Here is a 22,500-nt window from a genome sequence, read left to right on the forward strand (position 1 = left end):
TGTAGTGATGATGGTGTTTGGAGGTGGGGGAGGTAATAGTGGGGAAAGCAAGGGTGAGGTGTGGGTTAGGCTGAGGGTGGGAGTAGAGTTGGAGTATGCGGGAGTGGGTGTAAGGGATGGGGTGGGATTACAAAGGGGTGATGACGAAGGGGGAAGAAAGGAGAGTAGGAGTCGGAGCAAGAGAGAAGAGGTGGGTGGATGGAAGTAGGTGTGAGGGGGACAGAGGTTAGATGAAGAGAAGAGGAGAGTTGAGCCAATGTGGCACAAAGGAAAGAAGAGATAAGATTAATCCTTGTTCATGGTACAAACGGGAGTCCGGACGGCACCTGTACAAGGACAACCTGAACATAGACAGGTGTTGCAAAGAGTGACTGGTAGAGCGGAAATGACATGAAACTGGGGTGTCATTGCTGAGTTGGATGTCTTGGAGGTGTTCCACGAACTGATCAGCCAAGCGGAGTCCTGTTTGCCTGATGTACAGAGAAGGGCAGAGAGAGCAGAAGATGCAGTAGGTGACATTGGTAGAAGTGCAGGTGAAGGATGGTGATGTGATAGGGCCAATGATGGGTGTCTGTGAGGAGGGTAGTGTTGGAGAGGTAAGGGCAAGTGCGGCAGCATGGGCAGGAGCAGGGGAATGAGCAGGGTTGGGAGGTTGGCTTAGGGAAGAAGCTGTTGACCAAGAGGTCTTGTAGGTTGTTGGCTCGTTTGAAGGAGGGGAGTTGACGGAAGGCTCAGAGAATGGTGTGTTGGGGAGACGTATATACACCTAAAAATATGTATACACATATATATACATACAGATATGTATATATATACACACACACATACATATCTATATATATACATATATACACATGCACAGATATACATATGCACACATAGATATCTATATGCACCCATACCTATATACATACACACAAAGAGACTATATATATATATATATATATATATGGGGCACAGAAAGTGTGCCTATAGCCAGCTGGAGATGTTCTCCTGGGGCTACAAGCTACAGTAACATCCACCCTTAGTGGTTAGCCATATTGAGATGATAAATATACCTCACATTGTCGTTACTGTCTATACCTCGTTCAGAGATTTATTATTGCGTATATATATATATAATATATATAGGCATAGAGAGACTAATAACCTGGTGTTGCACTGAATATATGTATGGCCCAGGACAGAATGTTGGATGACTATGGAGTGGTAATAGGAATTAAGAGATGACACTTGAAAAAACAAATGTTATGTAATGAATGTCATGAGCTCACAGCTGACTCAGCTATAAGATGTGGTCGATTGTTATGAATCTACATCCTAGAGCTTCATCAGAACCTTGAATATGAAGTCCACTTTATTTGGGAAAATTACATTTTTAGAACATACAGGCCTTAGGAATGGGAAGGTTAACACTGAATCTTATGGAAAGATCAATCCAAATGTAGAAAAAAGTATGCAAATATGAAGTGCACTTCATATTTGCATACATTTCTGGTGTCATCTTTTTGTTTGTATACCTGTTTTTTTTTTGATGTTATCTTTTTGGGTGTGCAAATGAATCATCAGTGGATCATATTTCCAAAAAATCACACTCTAAAAGTTAGAGCAGTATTGTATTTACATGAATTCAAATAAATGTCCGGTTAGAGCTATATACATTCTCTTATTCTTTTACCTGTTTGTCATTTGACTGTGGCCATGCTGCATCACCATATTAAATGGCTTTAGTCGAAGAAATTGACCCCAGGACTTATTCTTTTTAAGCCTAATATTTATTCTACTGGTCTTTTTTTTTTTTATTACCGGATCGTTAAGTTAAGGGGACAAATACAGACACACACACACATAAATATATGCATATATATAAGCTTCTTTCACTTTCTGTCTACCAAATCCACTCACAAGACTTTGGTCGGCCTGAGGCTATAGAAGACATTTTCCCAAGGTGCCATGGACTTAAACCAGAACCATGTGGTTGGGAAGCAAGATTCTTACGACACAGCCACGCGTGCGCCTATATACATACATATATAAATATATATATGTGCCACATATACGGCCATATATATATATACACAAATACATATGCAATAAACATGTAAATATACATACATATATGTATATACATGGTGAACCACAAGTCACAAAGGGGTTTGAAATTTTAAATATGTTTTAATTACATTTATTAATTTGTTATTTAAGAGGTAATTTTTCATAACTAATACACACTTATTTTCTATATATATATATATATATATATATATATATATATATGATCACCACTATAACCTTCACTTTTCCAAGTCTGCATGCATGAAATAGGATTCATTCACATAGGTTTTCCTGCTCTGTCTTGTGAAGTAAACCTATATTTCCCCTTGGCCAGATATGCTTGCTTACATGAAAACTGCAAAATGCAAGACACACCACTTGTAAGATGGTAACAATTAAGTAATATCACCATACAACATATACAGAGACACACACCTGAATTGAAACCAGCCTGTTTCATTAGAAATGTGGTAATTAAAGAGCAAAGACTTTTTTAAAAAATGGCAGTCCTGCAAATGATGACATTGTTGCCGTTTGCCATGTCATTAGGTCACATATTGGCCTTGCACCTTCTAAGATGTGTTGGAATATGAAATTCCTAACTGGAAAAGCACGTTGGGTATGCAAAAATTAAGCATCTTTGGAGATGCGAGGCCAGCAGATGACCTATTGACAGTTGCCATGTCATTAGGTGGCCTTGTACCTTCAAAGACATGTGGAATATGAAATCATTTACTGGAAAAACAATTGGGTTTCCAAAAGGACGGGCACCTTGCTTAGCCTGCTAGCATCGCAAAAGGAGAATAAATACGAAAGATAAAGACACTCATACAAATGTATGTGTGTATATATATATATATATATATACACTTAACCACACAAATTCACATGTATTTAAATGTGCATATAAATTTATTTTTCAATAAGTATTTAAATCAATTTGTGTGTGTATAAACGAATTTATACACATACACAAAGGAACACGCGCATACGTATATGAGTGTGCATAAATCCATATACAAATTTCTGTCTATATCTACACAAACTTTATGCATACACACAGAGCAATATGCGTGTGTATATATCGACTAATTCCTTGTGAGCGAAGATGGTGAACAGGACTGTGTATATAGGAAGCTCGTCGCGTGCCTGTATGTGTGTGTGTACACACACACATATATATATATATATATATATATCATCGATGTTCTATGCCGTCCCACTCACACACGTACGGGAGTAGTTAAATGAACTAAATTTGTGTTTGTCCCCACCCATAACAGTTTGACAACTGGTGTTAGTTCGCTAGCGGTTCGACAAAAATGATTGATTGATTGTAGAATATGGACCAGGTTAAAAAAAAAAACCCAAAGTTCCGGGGTCTAGTTCTTCAACTAAATCTTTCAAGGAGGTGCCCCACATGGCCGCAGTTCAATTACCGAAACAACTAAAATATACACTCACGCACACACTATCTATATACGCAAAAAATAAGGTTATATGAATACCCCCCCACACACACACTATCTAAATACGCAAAAAATAAGGTTATATGAATACTCACACTTTATATTTATACACACACACACACTATATATATATATATATATATATATAAGGGTCTACGTAGATGAAAATATATATACATTCGACAAATTCATAAATATCCTCATATACGCACAAATTCATATATATATATATATACCATAATTATATATGGGCTAAATTTGTAACGAAAGATCGCCTATATATGAATATAAAATTATAAAATACACATATAACAAATTCATATAAATATATACATACATAAATTTTATATAAATATATAAGCAAGTCACGCCAATGTATTTTTCATACGCGCACAAGTACATACACACACAAACTTACATTACAAATTTGTATAGACATACGTGTACGTAATTTTATATATATATATATACACACACACATGCAATCACCTATATGTAGTTTAAAATATAAATACACATACATAAAGCGTTTATATATATAAGTGCGTGCATATATACATGTATATATACACACACAGAAATATAAATATAATCATATTCAGTCCATTTACGAAAGGAGGTTATCTAACACCTAGAGAGATATATGCAAAATTCATCGCCCAACCAGAGATTATAAGAAAATAGGATCTGATGTCTTTATTTTGCTTATACAGACAGCGTAAAAGAATTCTTTTAATTTAGGCTGGTGATGGATTAATAATTCAGTTTTAATATCTAAAATAAACAATAAATCACAACCACCGCCAATAAATCTTCTCTATCTTAGAACTACTAATAATAATAATTATTCTAATAATACTAATAGTAATTAGACCTGTCCTACTTGGAGAGAGAGTATGGTACTAGGGGAAGGGGGTTTGGTTGTGGCTGGTGTTAAAAACGATCGCCGTTTTTCCTTCTGCTGAAGTACCGACAAGTGATGATGACATTTGAGTCAACAGCTTGTGATGGCCATTTTTATGAAAAGCTTCTCTTTCCTCTCTCTCAAACATCAGGTCAGAACGAAATCAACGTAACAATAGGCCGGATACTAATTTTACAGACGTTATTTAGTTTTGATATACTATCAAAATACACACGCATATATAAATATATATTTATATCTATACATATATATATATATATATATATATACACGCACATATATAAATATATATATATTATATACGGACCCAACTGTCTGTAATGTAATCTTATGTGCGTGGTATATATGTGTGTGTGCATATATATATATATTTATATATATATATATTTATTGTATACGTGTATAGTGGGAGATAAAACCAGGCTTCCATTTTCCTAAATATTAAATATATCGTAAAAAATGAAATAAAATAGGAGATAATCTCCCGACACGAAATAGACATTTTAGAAAGAAGCAAACGATGGAATTACAACAGACAGAGCAAAAGGGGGTAAATGTAAATATCTCACTAAGTCCAACAGAAATTGCTTATAATAAATATTATAATATATATATGTAAATATATATATATATTATGTATATATATATATATTTATATATATATTATATATAAGGCGTACAAACAACAACAGGTGAAACGGAAGCAATAAACAAGTTGCATAAAATTCAGTCGGACAATAATATCTTCTTGTTGAAAATTAGAAAAGAGGATAGTAGAGATAAATACAATATGAAATTTGAATAGTATAAAATAAAATAAATTGATCTTTAAGACGAAAATAAAAGGAGAAAAAGGGCCCCCTCGATGATACTGTTTGTTCACCATGCAGATATAAATTAAATGGAGGAAGTATTTATCTAGTATATACATACATACAGACAGATTCATATATTTATCTATCTATATGTATATATATATGAGCATTATATCTTATATTGTAGTAGTTTTATAGGAAAAAATATAAGTAAATCTCAATTTTACCTTTACCTTGATTCGACATGACGTCTTAGTCAATATAAATCGTTGCCAAAAAATGAAATTTCTGCTGTGGATGTTGATACGGTCAGTGGGATAACTAGTATTATTGGTGACTTGTATGTATATAACGTCGTCGTAGGAATAATTTCTGAAAAGCTAACTAGGTTGCTGGTGGTAGTGTGATATTGGTTGGTGGCGGTTAGAGTAGTTTGTTACTATTGTAGTGGCAGAGTTTGGGAGTGTTGCGTGTATCTGAGTGTTTCAACGCATTGACGTGTGAGTCTATGTAAATATACACATACACACACACAATAGTGAATAATACATATACATATATATATATATATATATATATATATATATAAAATTATGTACGAAGGGGAAGTAACTCTTGTAAATAGGCCTAGAACTCTCTATTAGAGTCTAGTTTATTTATTTATCCCCCCACCCCCTAATCTCCTTCCAAATCAATTCATCATCGCAAGTTCTCGTGACTGTCTAAAGGGACATAAATCGCGAGAAAGTGTTTGGTTTCGGACCAAATATCCGGCAAGCTTGGGACCAAAATTGTCCCGGATTTCTGGATAGAGTCTATATAGATACTTCAAATATAAAAATAAACTTGGTAAGAACTAAATTATATTTAAGATACATTTCAATACACTTCTAAAGCAAGGTTTTTAATATTTATTAATCGGTTTAAAATTCTCAGAATATATCATATTCTGATACACGATGTTTGTAAGATGAAAATAAAGATAAGCGAAGTGTACGATTTTATTTAACAAATTCAGGTACAAAGTAAAATACTTCTAAAGCAGAGTATTTTTAATCGTTATCATTCCACTTTAAAAAGTAAAGAACAAAGCTAAATTTAAAACACTGTATGTAAATTAACCAACTTCGAGAAGGTCTGTTTAGACAGGGTACAAACAGCGTATTCTACAATATTGCACAGTATTTCCGGAATTCTGGAAATTCCGGATAAGGGGTCAGGTACTGTATTTTATTAACGTTTATTTTTAGTTGCTTTCTTTCACTGCAACTGGGAAGAAATTTTATAGAAATATATTGGCTGACTGATATATATATATTTAATATAGGTATAATTTTTTTTATTACGTGGGTAAAGACGGAGAAACGAGAGTTTGGTTTGCAAGAACGTTATCTCAATTCTCTTTACCTCTTGCAGTTTTAACCGGAACTTAAACAAGCGCCATCTATAATAGAATTAGCGGAAACAAGGGCGATAATTTATTGGGTATTTTTTTTTAATGTACAAGAAATCACTTGACTGAGACAAATGTGAGGGACTATAGCAGACTTTGGATTCCATCTTCTGTCCAAACTAACAAAACAAAAAAACCCTTCTCAAACTCGATTGATTAAAAAAAAACAAACACAAACACAAAAAATTATTGGTAAGTGGAATGATCAAAATCAGATTATATATATACAGTTATTCTATAATCATATGAATATATGTATATATATAATATAATCTGTTACTATAAAAATATAATCCTTATTTTTACTATCGCCAATATTTTCTTCCTTCCACTAGTTTATTATTGTGATCAGAATAATATATTTAAGAATAATAATATATTTGTTTATGCTTTTCAATTATCGATCTTGTTGACAATCACTACACACTTATTGTGTACTAGCTTTCCCCTTTGTAAAGCTCACGATATTTAAGTGTATATATATATATATATATATATATATATATATATATATATATATATCCTGTGTGTATAAACGATATATGTATATTTGAACCCTGTGTTTGTGTGTATATATATATTTATATATATATACACACACATAGGGTTTTTGGGTTGCATGTGTTTTTTTAAAAAAAAACTACATATACTTATTTACTTGTTTTCACATAATTAACTTTAAAAATGTTTTTGCACCCTTTTTCTTTTATTTACCCTCCCGTCTGTTATTACAATTTCCTTTTCTACTTTTCCTTTTGTTCAGTCTCCGTATTGATTTTTTTTTCTTCTTCCTATTCATTTTAATATTATAAACTAAACTAAGTTAGCATTTATGTTGTAATATTAATGGACTCACCTCATTTATTTCATAAATCATGAACAAAATATGTAAATTGTTAAAAGCATTTCTTTTTTCGTAGTTGTGTGAACATACTCTTTTTACACGCGCGTATGTATGTATATTTTGTATATATGCAATGTGTGTATACATTTATATATAACGTGTATTTACATAAATGTATGTGTGTATATATATATATATATATATATATATATATCAAAGTGTACAGTTGGTTCTTAGACGACTATTTATATATAACATACAAACATTCGTTTATATATTTATACATACATGCATCATATATCCTTTTAAGAGCCTTGCAATCAAATCTCTCCTGTGAAAAAAAAATCAACAAAATATACTCATTTCCAATATTCCAATAACTAGAGAAAATAATTTTTGGTATTTGAAACTTTATTTGTTACATTATATACATATAGATATAAACAGTTTTTGTGAGTACCTTTTCTCCAGAATGATTTATTCATAATATATATCTTTACCTAATATATACACATGTGTGTGTATGTGTGTATATAATGTTTATTTCTAATATGAAATTATTTATTTTGTTGTGCCCATCCCCAGAAAGTTCGGCTTTATTGGGTCGATAGATGTTCCTTTTCGTATTTTCGAATCACAGCCATATTGACCGAAAAGCCTGTTGATTTGAAAGGTATTGCGAGAACCTTAATGATCAGTAACAATAAATGATTTCTTAGGCAAACGGTACCTATTGATTCGTAGAGCTGAGAGTATGCTTGAGAAAATTCTTTCATTCATGCCACTCCCAACATTTTGTGTCACGATATAATTCCAGAACTGTTTTGATATTAGTTGTTATTTTGTCCTTAGTCCCAAATCAGCACCGTTTGAGCAAACCGTATGTATTTATGGTCGAGCTGTGCCAAACCCCACTTTATTTCTTTTCTTTGTTGTTCAGCCCGTAGTATAGTACATTCCAGACTACATTTTCCATTGTGTTTTTGTTGCAAGGGTGTAGATAGTATCGTGATTAGAGGGAGATATTTGTGACTATTTCTAGCCAGCCGAACTACCATGTACGTAACTCACACAGGAACAGATAACACAAGTGAAGCGAACCAAAATCAGAAAGTGGCTCGGTATTGATGTTGCGATATGAAAACTTCATTTCTTCTATAAACGAGGTGGTTACAAGGCTTCAGGTTTAAAGGAGACAAGAGTAGAAAATCGGGATATACTGTGATCGATGTTCGTTCTTTATATTTCCTTTCCTTCTCGGAAACTATTAAGTAACATGGTTAAATAAAAGCAAATTAGATCCTTATGCTATATATATATATATATATATATATATATATATATATATATATATATATATAGATCGTTTGTAGAAAACAAATCCAGAGAAGCAGACCACTAAGATGTAGAGCAGTATATATTAAAAATGGGGAAGACCGTTTATGGGATTACCTTAGGTTTCCTGTCTATAAAGAGTTTGGCTTTATGACGTATCGTCAGATCCCTAAAACCTAGGGATCTGATGATACACCATAAAGCTAAGTCCTTTATGGACGGGAAGCCTAAGGTAATCCCATAAATCGGCCTTCTTCATTATATATATATATATATATCCTTTGGATCATTCATCACCTGTGTCGATTCGTCTGTTTTCATTTTAATATCAACACTTTTAACTATGCTTTATATTATTTGTCGATTGTCTAAACGACTTCTGTTTATATATATATATATATATATATATATATATATATATATATATATATATATATATCTTAGTGTGTGTCTGTTTATTTACATCTATGATACGTACGCGCGTTATTGTAAACTGAAGTCACTATCTGATGATTCATTTCATTGTTTTCTACCTTGATATTGTAGATTATCTCACGGGTGTACGTGTGTCTATTGTCTTTTCCAAAATACCTACAACGTGGCTAATTTTCATATTGTTTACAGCGCAATGACTCAACTTAATGTTTTGATATGAAAGAAACATCTGAGATAATTTGTCTTTCTTCTCTCTATACATAGATTTGCTGTTTTAGTTAATAAATCCAATCAAGTCTGGGCAGGTTTAACATCAAACTTTCACAAAACATATGCATATTATTTTGTTAGCAAACGGAGCCCAACCCAGACGAGGTCTTCTCTAGTTGGTTCAATTACTAACTTTTTTTTATCAAGTTAGTTATTTAGAAAAGGGTTTGGGCTTGCTTCAAATATCTAAGCAATCTGTCAAATTCGGTCTTTCTAACTAAAAATAAACTCATTAAATATATTATTATACTGAAATTGTTGCTTGATATGTATATAGTTTTAGAAGTGTGTGTTTGCGCGCGCGTATATATATATATATATAATCTTTTACTTGTTTCGATCATTTAACTGTGGCCATACTAGGGTACTGCCATGAAGCATGTTAGTCGATATATCGATCTCAGGACTTATTTTTTAATGCTTAGTACTTATTCTATCGATCTGTTTTGCTGAACCGCTAGATTACGGGGGCGTAAACTCATCACCGGTTGTCAAGCGGTGGAGGGGGGCAAACCTAGACAAAGACACACACATAAATATATACATACGGATTTTCAGTTTCCGTCTACCAAATCCATTCAAGGATTTGGCCTGGAACTATGTCGTTGAGAAGCAACTTCTTACCACACAGCCACGCCTTCACCTTTATACACACACACACACACACACACACACACACATATATATATATATATATATATATATATATATATGAGTGTGTGTGTAATTGCACACGAACCCGCTTATTACAAGCACCTGTGGAGTGGAGTTTTCTTGATAACTTTAACCGGTCAGTAACATTGAGCAAAGGATATAAAAATGTGAGCAATCTGTTTTTGAAATACACAGGTTTTATAATTACCTGCCTACGTTTGTGTGTGTAAATGCGCATATGTATATGTACACATATGAACTAATTCTGTTAGCCTCACCGACCAACTTAATAGTACCAATACTTTAACCTCCAGCACTAGCACATTGGCTTTCGCCATTGTCATTCATCTGTCATTTCTCCATAGGTAGTGTGTCTGCTGCTTTGATCTTGCTATTGTCTCCTTACTGATTATAGGCAATACTTTAAGCTACGACAGTTGTAGCTTAAAAATGAGCGACTAATGAAGTGTTTTATTCAAAAAGTTTGGTAACAGTTAGAAGCTTTTGGAACTGATTAATTTTGATCACATACACACACAAATTGCAACTACATTACACACACACACACACACACACACACACACACATATATATATATATATATATATATATATATACAAATTGAGATAGGGGTTGCAAATTCAACCCTCCATGGGATAACATATATCCAATATACTATATATATATATATATCCATAACCAGTAATTCCTGGTTCTGTTTTCATAATAGTTTCGCTAATCCAGTAACAACAATACAAAGTATGTAGCCTTTAAAACGGTTTTTGTGCATTTACATAGAATACCGAGCTGTCTTACATAGCATCTTGTTTTTAGGAACTCCCAATGAGTTATGAATACCCAAATTGTGAGGTCAGTTATGTAATAACATGAAATTAATTAACCGATAGTAAGAATTGAAATAAATTAGCCCCGAAAAGGGCTTTAATATGTTCCCAGAGTATATAGAACCTAGGAGGAAATACTAATAAGGTATGTATACTAAAATCGTGAAGCATGTTACGTGATAACAGGCTAATCAGATATGAGATAATAACAATTCAAAGTAAATAACTCTGAAAAGGGCTTTTGTGCATTCCCAGAGAATATTCTCAGCAGCACTAGTGTTGGTATATTCATGAATAAGTCACTAACCGAAATAAGTGGATCTATTGTTTAGGAAAATGCTGTTTACTAGTTTAAGCGTTGTACTGGATAAATTGCGAAAATAAGTCTAAATAAGCATACTCAATTTCATTTACACCAAACAATTTATGAAGATGAATGAGTTATTTCCCTTGGCTTTATTAAGGATCCCTTCCAGGAGCGAATGGGTTGTTTTCCTTGGTTTTTAAAATAAAATATATTAGATATCTATAAGGATGCCTTCCAGGGTCCCTATTATCGATTTTTTTTTCATCAATCTAAGTATGTCATGAGGTTTCCAAACATGAGTTCTACTCATGTGTCAAGTTTCATAAAAATTGATAAAATGATGTATGAGGAGTTAGTTGACAAACCCACAAACAAACACATCCACAGACAGAATTTTCCACATATGTAGTAGATATAATTTAATAGACACAATACATGTTTTTATGTGCTACTAATTGTTTCATGTGTTGAGAGCTAACTCAAGCATATTCATCAGGTACAAACTCCACTATTAGTAACACATGTGTCTATTAAATATCTATCTCTCACCAGATGGAGTACTTTTTTTGTCCTTAACATCACTGAACGGTACATTATATATATATATATATATAATTTATGTGAAATAGAAAGATGAATAATCTCGTAGCAGATTAATCAAAAGTTTAACCGATACCTTGGTAGCAAAAATCACACCAGTAAACAGCACGGTTGGAGGTACAACCATATGGTGTTGCAACCGTGCGTTGGTGCGGATAATTGAGATATATATATTTATTTTAAAAATGAAAAGAATGACTTCATGGTAGTTCTAATTAATTTAATTTTCTAATAATATAATATAATTTAATTTTACAGTTTGGTTTGTAGATCTAATTTCTTTGTTAACTTCAATGGGGAGATGTTTTAAAGATTCCTTGTTAACTTTTGTGGAGAACTTTCTCGCATTAACAAGGAATGTTTAAGAAATCTCCCTACTGAAGTTAACAAAGAACTTAATAGATCTTCAAACCAAACTGTAAAATTATATTAAATTATTAGAAAATTAAATGAATTTGAACTAGTCATTCTTTTCCTTTTTCAAATATACCTAACTGTACCAAAGATTTCATATATTTTCTAATATGTATATATATATGTATATATATATCATAAACGTACGTTAAACGATGATGATGATGATATATATATATCATCATCATCATTTAACGTACGTTTTCCATGCTAGCATGGGTTGGACGGTTCAACTGGGGTCTGGGAAGCCAAAAAGCTGCGCCAGGCCCAGTTTGATCTGGCAGTGTTTCTATGGCTGGATGCCCTTCCTAACGCCAACCACTGTGAGTGTAGTGGGTTCTTTTTACGTGCCACCTGAGGCTGGCAAACGGCCACGATCGGTTGGTACTTTTTACGTGCCACCGGCACGGAGGCTAGCAACGGCCACATGTATATATATATATATATATATATATATATATATATAATATATATATATATATATATATATATATATACACACATACATATAGTTAGTTAGTTAGTTAATTTGGCTCAAAAGCAAATAGCAAGGCCATGTAGGGGGACATGGAGTTAAGTACAGGGTGGTGTTCATGTAAAGAGTTCAGGCCACTTGAGGTCAAGGGAGGCTTTGAACAAAGCGGTCTTCGGCATCTTCACCATCTCGTCTGGCAGCTTGTTCCACGGATCCGCAACCCGGACGGAGAAAGCTCCTCTCCTTCGATTGAGATGAAATCGTCGCAGGTAGAGCTTTTCGGAATGACCCCGCAGCCGACATGTGTGTATGTATATATATATTCTGTGCTTGTGTGTACACACACACACACACATACATCATCATCATCATCATTTAACGTCCGCTTTCCATACTAGCATGGGTTGGACGGTTCAACTGGGGTCTGGGGAGCCCGAAAGCTGCACCAGTCCAGTCAGATCTGGCAGTGTTTCTACAGCTGGATGCCCTTCATAACGCCAACCACTCCGAGAGTGTAGTGGGTGATTTTATGTGCCACCGACACAGGTGCCAGACGAGGCTGGCAAACGGCCACGCTCGGATGGTGTTTTTTATGTGCCACCGACACAGGTGCCAGACGAGGCTGGCAGACGGCCACGCTCGGATGGTGTTTTTATGTGCCACCGACACAGGTGCCAGATGAGGCTGGCAAACGACCACGATCGGATGGTGCTTGTTACGTGACCACAGCACGGAGGCCAGTCGATGCGGTACTGGCTACGGCCACGTTCGGATGGTTTTATTGTGTGCCACGTGCCACCGGCACTGGTACCACAAAGATACAAATTCCATTGATGTTCATCTATTTTGATTTGTTTTGATTTGATTTTCACTTGCCTCAACAGGTCTTCACAAGTGTCACAAGAAGGAAGGTATGTACAGGTGGACTGACTACGTCCCAGGTAGGGGCCATGGTTATGGCCTGACTAGTCTTGCCGGGTCTTCGGATGGTGTTTTTATGTGCCACCGACACAGGTGCTAGATGAGGCTGGCGAACGGCCACGATCGGATGGTGTTTGTCATGTGCCCACCGCACTGACTACAGCACTGATGGATTCTTGTGTGCCACAGGCACTGGTACCACGAGATACAAATTCCATTGATGTTCATCTATTTTGTCTATTTTGATTTGATTTTGATTTTGATTTTGATTTTGATTTGATTTTCACTTGCCTCAACCGGTCTTCACAAGTGTCACAAGAAGGAAGGTATGCACAGGTGGACTGACTAGTCTTGCCGGGTCTTCGGAAGGTGTTTTTATGTGCCACCGACACAGGTGCCAGATGAGGCTGGTGAACGGCCATGATCGGATGGTGTTTGTTACGTGCCCACAGCACGGAGGCCGGTCGATGCGGAACTGGCTACGGCCACGTTCGGATGGTTCTCATGTGTGCCACCGGCACTGGTACCACAAAGATACAGATTCCATTGATGTTCATCTATTTTGATTTGTTTTGATTTTGATTTTGATTTTCACTTGCCTCAACAGGTCTTCACAAGTGTCACAAGAAGGAAGGTATGCACAGGTGGACTGACTACGTCCCAGGTAGGGGCCATGGGTTATGGCCTGACTAGTCTTGCCGGGTCTTCGGATGGTGTTTTTATGTGCCACCGACACAGGTGCTAGATGAGGCTGGCGAACGGCCACGATCGGATGGTGTTTGTCATGTGCCCACAGCACGGAGGCCAGTCGATGCGGTACTGGCTACGGCCACTTTCGGATGGTTTTCTCTTGTGTGCCACCGGCACTGGTACCACAAAGATACAAATTCCATTGATGTTCATCTATTTTGATTTGTTTTGATTTGATTTTGATTTTGATTTTCACTTGCCACAACAGGACTTCACAAGTATCACAAGGAGGAAGGTATGCACAGGTGGACTGACTACGTCCCAGGTAGGGGCCATGGTTTATGGCCTGACTAGTCTTGCCGGGTCTTCGGATGGTGTTTTTATGTGCCACCGACACAGGTGCTAGATGAGGCTGGCGAATGGCCACGACCGGATGGTGTTTGTTATGTGCCCACAGCACGATGGCCAGTGATGCGGTACTGACTACGGCCATGTTCGGATGGATTCTTGTGTGCCACCGGCACTGGTACCACAAGCGGTACTGACTACTTTTTATGTGCCACCGACACAGGTGCTAGATGAGGCTGGCGAACGGCCACGACCGGATGGTGTTTGTTATGTGCCCACAGCACGATGGCCAGTGATGCGGTACTGACTACGGCCACGTTCGGATGGATTCTTGTGTGCCACCGGCACTGGTACCACAAGCGGTACTGACTACGGCCACGTTCGGATGGATTCCTGTGTGCCACCGGCACTGGTACCACAAAGATACAAATTCCATTGATGTTCATCCATTTTGATTTGTTTTGTAGGCAAATAATATTTTCATTGTTTCTAAACTTTAAGATATTTTGGCCTTTAAAATTTTTTAAAGAGCTGTTAGAGGAGGGGGAGGGGCAGTGACCTTTGGCCTTTGTAAGTTCTCTCAGACTGATCTGATTGTTTGCAGTTGGTGCTCAGGTCAAACACCAGTAATCTGGCATTGAGTAGGGAAAGTAAATGCAGAGGTGGAGTGCTGCTATTCTGGGGGAGAAAGGATTTAACTGAAATGTTTTGGGCCGTATTTGAGTAGTGAGATATGGTAAGAGTAACAAGTATGTTGAGAAAGTTCAATTGGTGATGGTGGCATGTGATAGCTTGTTCAAAGGAGGATCAGATACCATTGCAGTTTAATGATAGAAGAAACAGCATGTCTGTAAGCTAAGTGAATGAATCATGATGGTGATAGAATTTTTACCAATTAATCAAATGACTTTCTTTTGGATTTAGTCTAAGTTGTTCGTTTTTAATAACAAATGGCTTTAGATTATAATCAAATAAAAATAACTAATTTCTTTGTTGATCAACCCTGATCAAGCAAACTTATCATCAAAAGCATACTGGTTGTAATCTCTTTTCATTTTAAGATATTTGTAGGACTACTAATTATCCAATGTGTCTTTTCTTTATTTAGTTTGAGGTAGATTTGGCTGCTATTTCTAGCAGGTCAAGCAATCATGCATATATTCTTTCATTTGTATGTATTTGTTTGGTTATTTTATGCATTTTTTTCTGTACTAGCATGGATTTGACATTGTTTTGTTATTGAGGCATTCTCTTCCTGTCTCTAAATCTTTACCTGTTTTTCAAGTAATTGATTTTTTTTTTTAAAGTTACCTTTGTGTTTAATAGAAAGTGCTGTGCTAGCAGATGATTTGTTCACAGAGAATGTCAACAATCATCACAATCATTAATGTGAAGCTTAGAATATAAACACCCATGCACATACACACATTTCAATGCATGCACACACACATACACAGGCTTCCATACAGTTTCTAGCTAAGATGCTGTGCAGTGAGAGAGAACTCAAGTGTATGTGATAACAAAGTGAACTCCTTATTCACACAATCACATCTCTGTATACAGTGTATATCAATTTGACTAGACTTATAAGGGAAAATACAAAGGAAGTTGCAAGAATGATTGAGTCAAACAGGTTCTGTAACCAGTCATTGGACATCATCTGATATATCTTTCGATTTAAAAAAAAAAAATAATAATAGGATGTGAAGGAAATTTAATTGTTATATCTAGCCATTTGAGTGACTGTATAAGCTTCTTCATTGAACTGACTAATAATCAAAGGCATTCCAGCCATGACTATACATTCTTATTTTCAGACATAGTATTATCAAGGCCTCTTTATCCAGTGTACCCTGCTTTGTGTAACTCCTTTTAGAAGCTGGAGATTTTGTTAATCAGGTATATAAATAACTATTGCATGAATTTGGATGAAATTTGCTAAGTTAATGATTGTTGAAGTATGTTCTGAATGTGGTTTTTACCTGTTGTCATGTCTCTTTCTCTTGCCCATGTAAGTTGATTACACATAGGTGTTTTCACAAGTATATGAAATACCATTCTGAGATATGCCTGCATCCCCTCCATCGAGTAAATGGAGGTGGCATTGCTCTGTTAACGTGCTGACCTTGTGAGCTCATCAGTCATCCTGAGAAAAAAATTTCTTCAGGAAAAATCTGAAGAAAATACTTAATCAGCTTTACTTCTAGGTTTAAAGGTTTTGTTGGGTCCACATCATTAATGAAAATATTGATACAATGATCAACAATGTGATAACTCCACTCCTGCTCTGAATCAATAAACCCCAGTGTCACTTAAATCGATGATGTGTACAGATGTCACTAATATATCACTCATTATTTTCTCTAATAATATTTCAAAGTAGGTGTTGGACTTAGGCAGGGGTGCATATTGTTACCTCTCCTTTTCAAGATATCTGTGAACTGGATTGACATGCACAGCCATTTTAGAAGTGGTATCATAATTGGTGAGTGCAGGATATTGGTTGGCTGATATTTGCAGAGAACATAGTGTAGCTTGGCTCACTAGATGATCTCCTGCATGCATTGAATGGGTTTGCTGCTGAATGCTGCATAGCAAGAATGAGAATTAGTGTTGCAAAGGCTAAGACATTAGTTCTCTCAACAAAGTCTTCCTATTGCATTCTGAATGGTAGTGGAACATCACTGAGGCAAGTGGAGAAGTTTAAGTATTTCAGGACTGTATTCACAAGTCATACGAAGCAGGAGGCTGACTTAGATGCTAGGATTGCAGGTGCTGGCATTCTAATGTGCCAGCTTCGGCACTTGATTCTCAGAAGAGGAGGGATTGGTTTAAAAAAAGCCAAAACTTGTAATGATCGAAAGAGTATGACTATAAATACAAGTAGCCAAAATGGGACTCCTTTGAAGGATCTCTGATGTAACATTAGTCAACAAGCTACACAGCTCCCAGATCGGGGTGTCTCTCCAGGTTATGTTACTACTCCTCTGTAGTGAGAGGTTACAGCTCCAGTTCTATGGACATGTGATTAAAATGTTGCAAAAAAAAAAATCATGTGATGGATTCTTCAACTAAGCCTGCTGACAGGAGACCTAGGAGTAACCCAAGAATGACAAAACCCTGCTTCCATCTGAAATATGGCTTTGTCCAAAATGTAAAAAGGAGGCAGTAGGAATTCCACACTATGTAACTCATTTAAATTGGATGCATAAGGTTTTGTGGAGTCATTGTTAGGCAATCACATGTGGCAGGTGCACAATACTAAGAGCACTTGTGAAATATAATTCTATGATATTTCTCTACAAGGAGTTCATAGCTTCTGTTACTTAGGAGACCTAATTAGTAGTTGGGTTGGGACAGGTGTTCTGAAAGTGTAGGAGCCAGAGTAAGAACTGATTAGAGAAAGTTCAGTGTGCTATTACATCAACTGACATCATAGGGCATCTCCCTCAGAGTGAAGGGCAGATTGTATGATGCTTGTGTGCTATGTGGTAGTGAGGTGTGGGCTTTGAATACAGAAGATTTACGAAGGTTAGAAAGAAATAAACAAAATGAACATACTCTACTATATGTGTAATACTGGTGTGCATGACCAACAATACAAATGAGCTGCAAGAGAAACATAAGTTGAATCAGGTGTAATGTGCAATAGAATACATTATATAAGTGTGGGCATGTGATGTGTATGGAGGAGGACAGCTGTATAAAGATATGTCATGCACTTGAAGTGAGGAAGACTTAGGTTGAAGTGGTGAAGACAGGTCTGAAGCTGTTACACACGAAGGAAATGACAAAGGGGTGCATTGACTTAACAATGTGCTGTGTGAATAGATCCACTCACCTGCCCAGGTGTAGCAAAACAAACATTAAAATTATGTATTTATGTGTATATAAGGGCATCTATCACTAGACATATGTACTGTCTAATCAACACAATGACCTCTAGCACCCATATCATATACCCCTTTATTTTTTATCCTTCACATCACATCTCTATCACTCTGGCTAATATCCATACTCCTATCACTTATGCTTTCACTGCTCTCGCTTCCTGCACCCATAACCCTATTGCTCTCTTCTCGTCACTCCCTACTCTTGTCAGTCACACTGTATTATGCTGATGGCATGAATAAGAATGACAGGGGTTCTCTCTTCTGCTTGTTACACATTGCTCTCACTCTTTCTTTCTTTCTCTCTCTCTCTCCCTCACACACATACATGCCTTTATTGCCTGTTTACTGTTTGTCATACATTGCATTCTTTCATCCATACCTTTTGCTCATCTTTTAATCGCTCCCTCTTTTCTCTGTACTATGCTTCATTGTGGCCAAAATATGGATTGGATCTTTTCTGCTCGCCATCCAGTCAGGATGCTATTCTGACTCTCTACCTTTCATTCTTTTGTAAACTCAATGGCGCAATACCCATTAACTATTCCTTCACCATGCCATCACTCAATCGCTCCGGACCATCATATGTGTAGGTGGTTACATTGGATCACTTGTTCTCAGTTCACTCTATGTTCACTCTCCTCTCTTGTAGTGACTATCATCTTCCTCTGTCTGCCAGTATATTCTTATTCCTTTTCTTCCATCTGTTTAACTTTTTATTCATAATTGAAGTTGATGAGAATGAAATCAAGACTGACTATAAGGAAATTGTGTCTGACAGTGAAAAATTTGTTGAAGTTATCAATAATGTTGAATTTGAGAGAGGAACCCTGTATTTATATTATATCAAGTGAATTGTAGAAGTATTATTTATAAATTGTACCATCAGAAGATGATCTCAACTAGAATACCATTGATCATAGGTATAGGTCTACCCTTTGGCTGACTTTGGGGCAAAAATAACAGCTTCAGTGTTTATTACTGCTAACATAATCAATGATATATAATTCAGTGAGGCAGCTCTAAGTTTTTTCGCACTTTAATGCTGGTCCAGCGATACATATCAGTATTTTAAGACATATAACCCTAAAAGGAAAACAGTACTTTTGTAAAAGTATAGCCACAGTAACTCTTCTATCAAAAAGTAACAGCTGGTAAAATAGCAATATCACATTATAGCCTGTACAGTTCTGACATAAAAGATTACTACTGTCTTTGTGACAAGACCTTTTAATAGTCTCAGCTCAAATGTGACCTTTACCTACACAAATTGATGTGGGTAACTTATTTGTGGTTCATGTGCCACGGCAACATCTTATAGTGTGTTTATTCTATCAGCTGACCATCTCAGTTTCATGCTGCACTAACTTACAACCATCTGGCAAAATGAGCTAAATAAACTTCAGCATTCATCCACACTGCCTGTTATTTATTTATCCAGTTGAGGTGGTTTACATCTTAATTGCAATGTCTTATTCATAATTTCACTTTGCAGTGCTACTATTCAGTTAAAGCAGTCTGGCACAAGTGAATCCAAAGGTACAATTTTCAGTGATACACTAGGTGTTGTGTGGTTGAGAAGTTTGCTTCCAACCACATGGTTTCGGGTTCAGTCCTGCTGTGTGGCCCCTTGGGCATGTGTCTCCTATTTTAGCCCCAGGCCAACAAAAGCCTTCTCAGTGGATTTGGTAGATAGGAACTGAAAGAAGCCTGTTGTTATACATGTATATATATACATGAGTGTGTGTGTGTCCTTGTTTTGATATCATGTGTTAGTTGTAAATGAGTCAAAAAGCCTTGTCATTCATTTCTGTTGTTCTGGCTTTGGAGAAATATTACCTTGCTTGGAAACAAGTGAGAGTTGTAGCAAGGGAGGGCATCTGGCTATAGAAAATCTGCCTAAATTTCAGCTGACCCATGCAAGCATGGAAAATTATACATTAAAATGTTAAAGAGTGCTAATAGTATTAACCCTTTCATTACCGACTCGGCTGAAACCAGCTCTGGCTCTAAGTACAAACATCTTGTTTTCATAAGTTTTGAATTAAAATCTTCTATCAAACTTTAGTCACAATTTATGTTCCTAACACTAACTGAATTATAACTAAGCTATTTTACTAAACTCTTTGTTATATTTAAAGTAATTGAAAGAAACACAGAGCATCTCAAAATAAATACAGTAACGAAAAAGGTTAATATCTATCTGTGCAACAGATTTTGTATACATCCTACCAAGAGACACACAACTTTTAACTTGGTCTTTGTAAAGGATATCAATCTTGATTGTGTATCCTTGTATGTTCTCTTCAAAATTTTTTAGTGCAAAATAATTCAGCTATTTATATATGGTCCAAAGAGAGTTGCAAGCGAACATTCTATAGCTAAAAACAAATCTGCTATCATGAAATATTTTTATAGTGAAGGTTAAAAAAAAAAACAACAACCAGACAGAGTGGGTAAAAGTCTCAGGAATTCCTAGTTATGGAAAGAAAATTAGTATTGTTTATTATACCATTACTGGAAGTGTTCCAGAGTCATATATCTGAAGTTTATGCAAATATTATTTTCAGGGATAGACATGCTTATCTGTAAGAAGATTAATTTGGCCAAACAGTACTAAACTCTTGTTTCCAACTGAATGAAAATATGTTAGATCAAATTCCGAATACCTTTTAAAAGAGATATTCTTATAAACAACTAATGGTGATAACTTTGGGATAAGCTTTCATTCTTTGTGTATTCCAGTTTGCAAAATTTTTTGGCACTTCCAGTATCAAGATGGATCATAGCTAATTACTAATCTGAATTCAAAGTAATATTTTCAAAAGCCAATTTGTGAATATCTCTCAGTAACCAAAAGGCATTAAATAATTTAACTATTCAAATTCTTTTAATCTAATTCTTTTATTTAGTTAGTAAAATGGCAATATACACAGTCAATTTGTACAGATGATTATAGTGGTGACAATAAATTACTTTTGTACTAGCTTAGCTCTTGATCTGATGACCTTTAAGCCTTCCTTACAGAAAAAAACAAAACAAAGCAAAAAATAGTAAAAGCATTGAAGTTTATCTTAATATGAGGAAATTCACATACATGCACGTAAACAAACACACACATATAAAAGGAATTTCAAGGACATCTTTTCTTTACAAAATATATTTTTGGTTATGTTTATGTAACATCTTTTATAAATGATGTAATACCGTGTATCAGCCTATAAATCTTTTATCTCTTTATAAACATGTGTATGTGTGTGTGCATATAATTGTACATCCACTTTCCATGTTGGCATGAGTTGGATGGGTCATCTCAGACTGATTCAGTTCATATTTGCTGTTACTACTTTTGGAGAACCATGTTGTGTCCATATATTCCACTTTTGGCATGATGTCAATGGAGGGATGTCCTTCCTAATACAAAGTATTTTATAGACTATACTGGATGTATTTTATTCTATTGTAATTCTAGTATAAGTGACGTTGCCTAGTATTAAACAAAGGTAAAGAGACCTGAATACTATACATTATTTCCCTCTATTTAGGGCATCATTACTAAGATGGTGAATAGAGGACAGCGAGTGATGTTAGAAGATGGATTAGAATGAGAAGATAAAAGAAGTGTAGCTTGTGGTGATTGGTGGTAAAGGTGGGAGAAACAAAAGAGACAATACTAGAAGGACTAAAGGAAGACAGTGAAAGCAGTTGTATGTTTATTTGCAAAGGAGAAGGCAAGTAATAGGTAGTGATGTTGA

At 35.5% G+C, this 22,500-nt stretch overlaps 2 protein-coding genes across 5 annotated transcripts in view; one reads left to right on the top strand and one right to left on the bottom strand.

The window, feature by feature from the left end:
- Positions 1-5,777, bottom strand: part of LOC115212736 (DAZ-associated protein 2) — a 64,590-nt gene extending 58,813 nt beyond the window's left edge. Inside the window, exon 1 of one of the 3 annotated variants that reach the window (XM_029781384.2) lies at positions 5,492-5,777. In XM_029781384.2, coding sequence (XP_029637244.1) covers positions 5,492-5,510 — 19 coding nt within the window. In that variant the 5' untranslated portion in view covers positions 5,511-5,777. The remainder of the gene's footprint in view (positions 1-5,491) is intronic. The other 2 variants (XM_029781383.2, XM_029781382.2) reach the window with 2 other exon arrangements.
- Positions 5,778-6,742: 965 nt separating this feature from the next.
- Positions 6,743-22,500, top strand: part of LOC115212928 (cullin-1) — a 121,864-nt gene continuing 106,106 nt past the window's right edge. For both annotated transcript variants that reach the window (XM_036503856.1, XM_029781760.2), the window contains exon 1: positions 6,743-6,909. The gene's annotated coding sequence lies outside the window, so the exon portion shown is untranslated. The remainder of the gene's footprint in view (positions 6,910-22,500) is intronic.

Source organism: Octopus sinensis, linkage group LG6 (genome assembly GCF_006345805.1).
Source record: "Octopus sinensis linkage group LG6, ASM634580v1, whole genome shotgun sequence".
NCBI classification, from domain to species: Eukaryota; Metazoa; Mollusca; class Cephalopoda; order Octopoda; family Octopodidae; genus Octopus; species Octopus sinensis.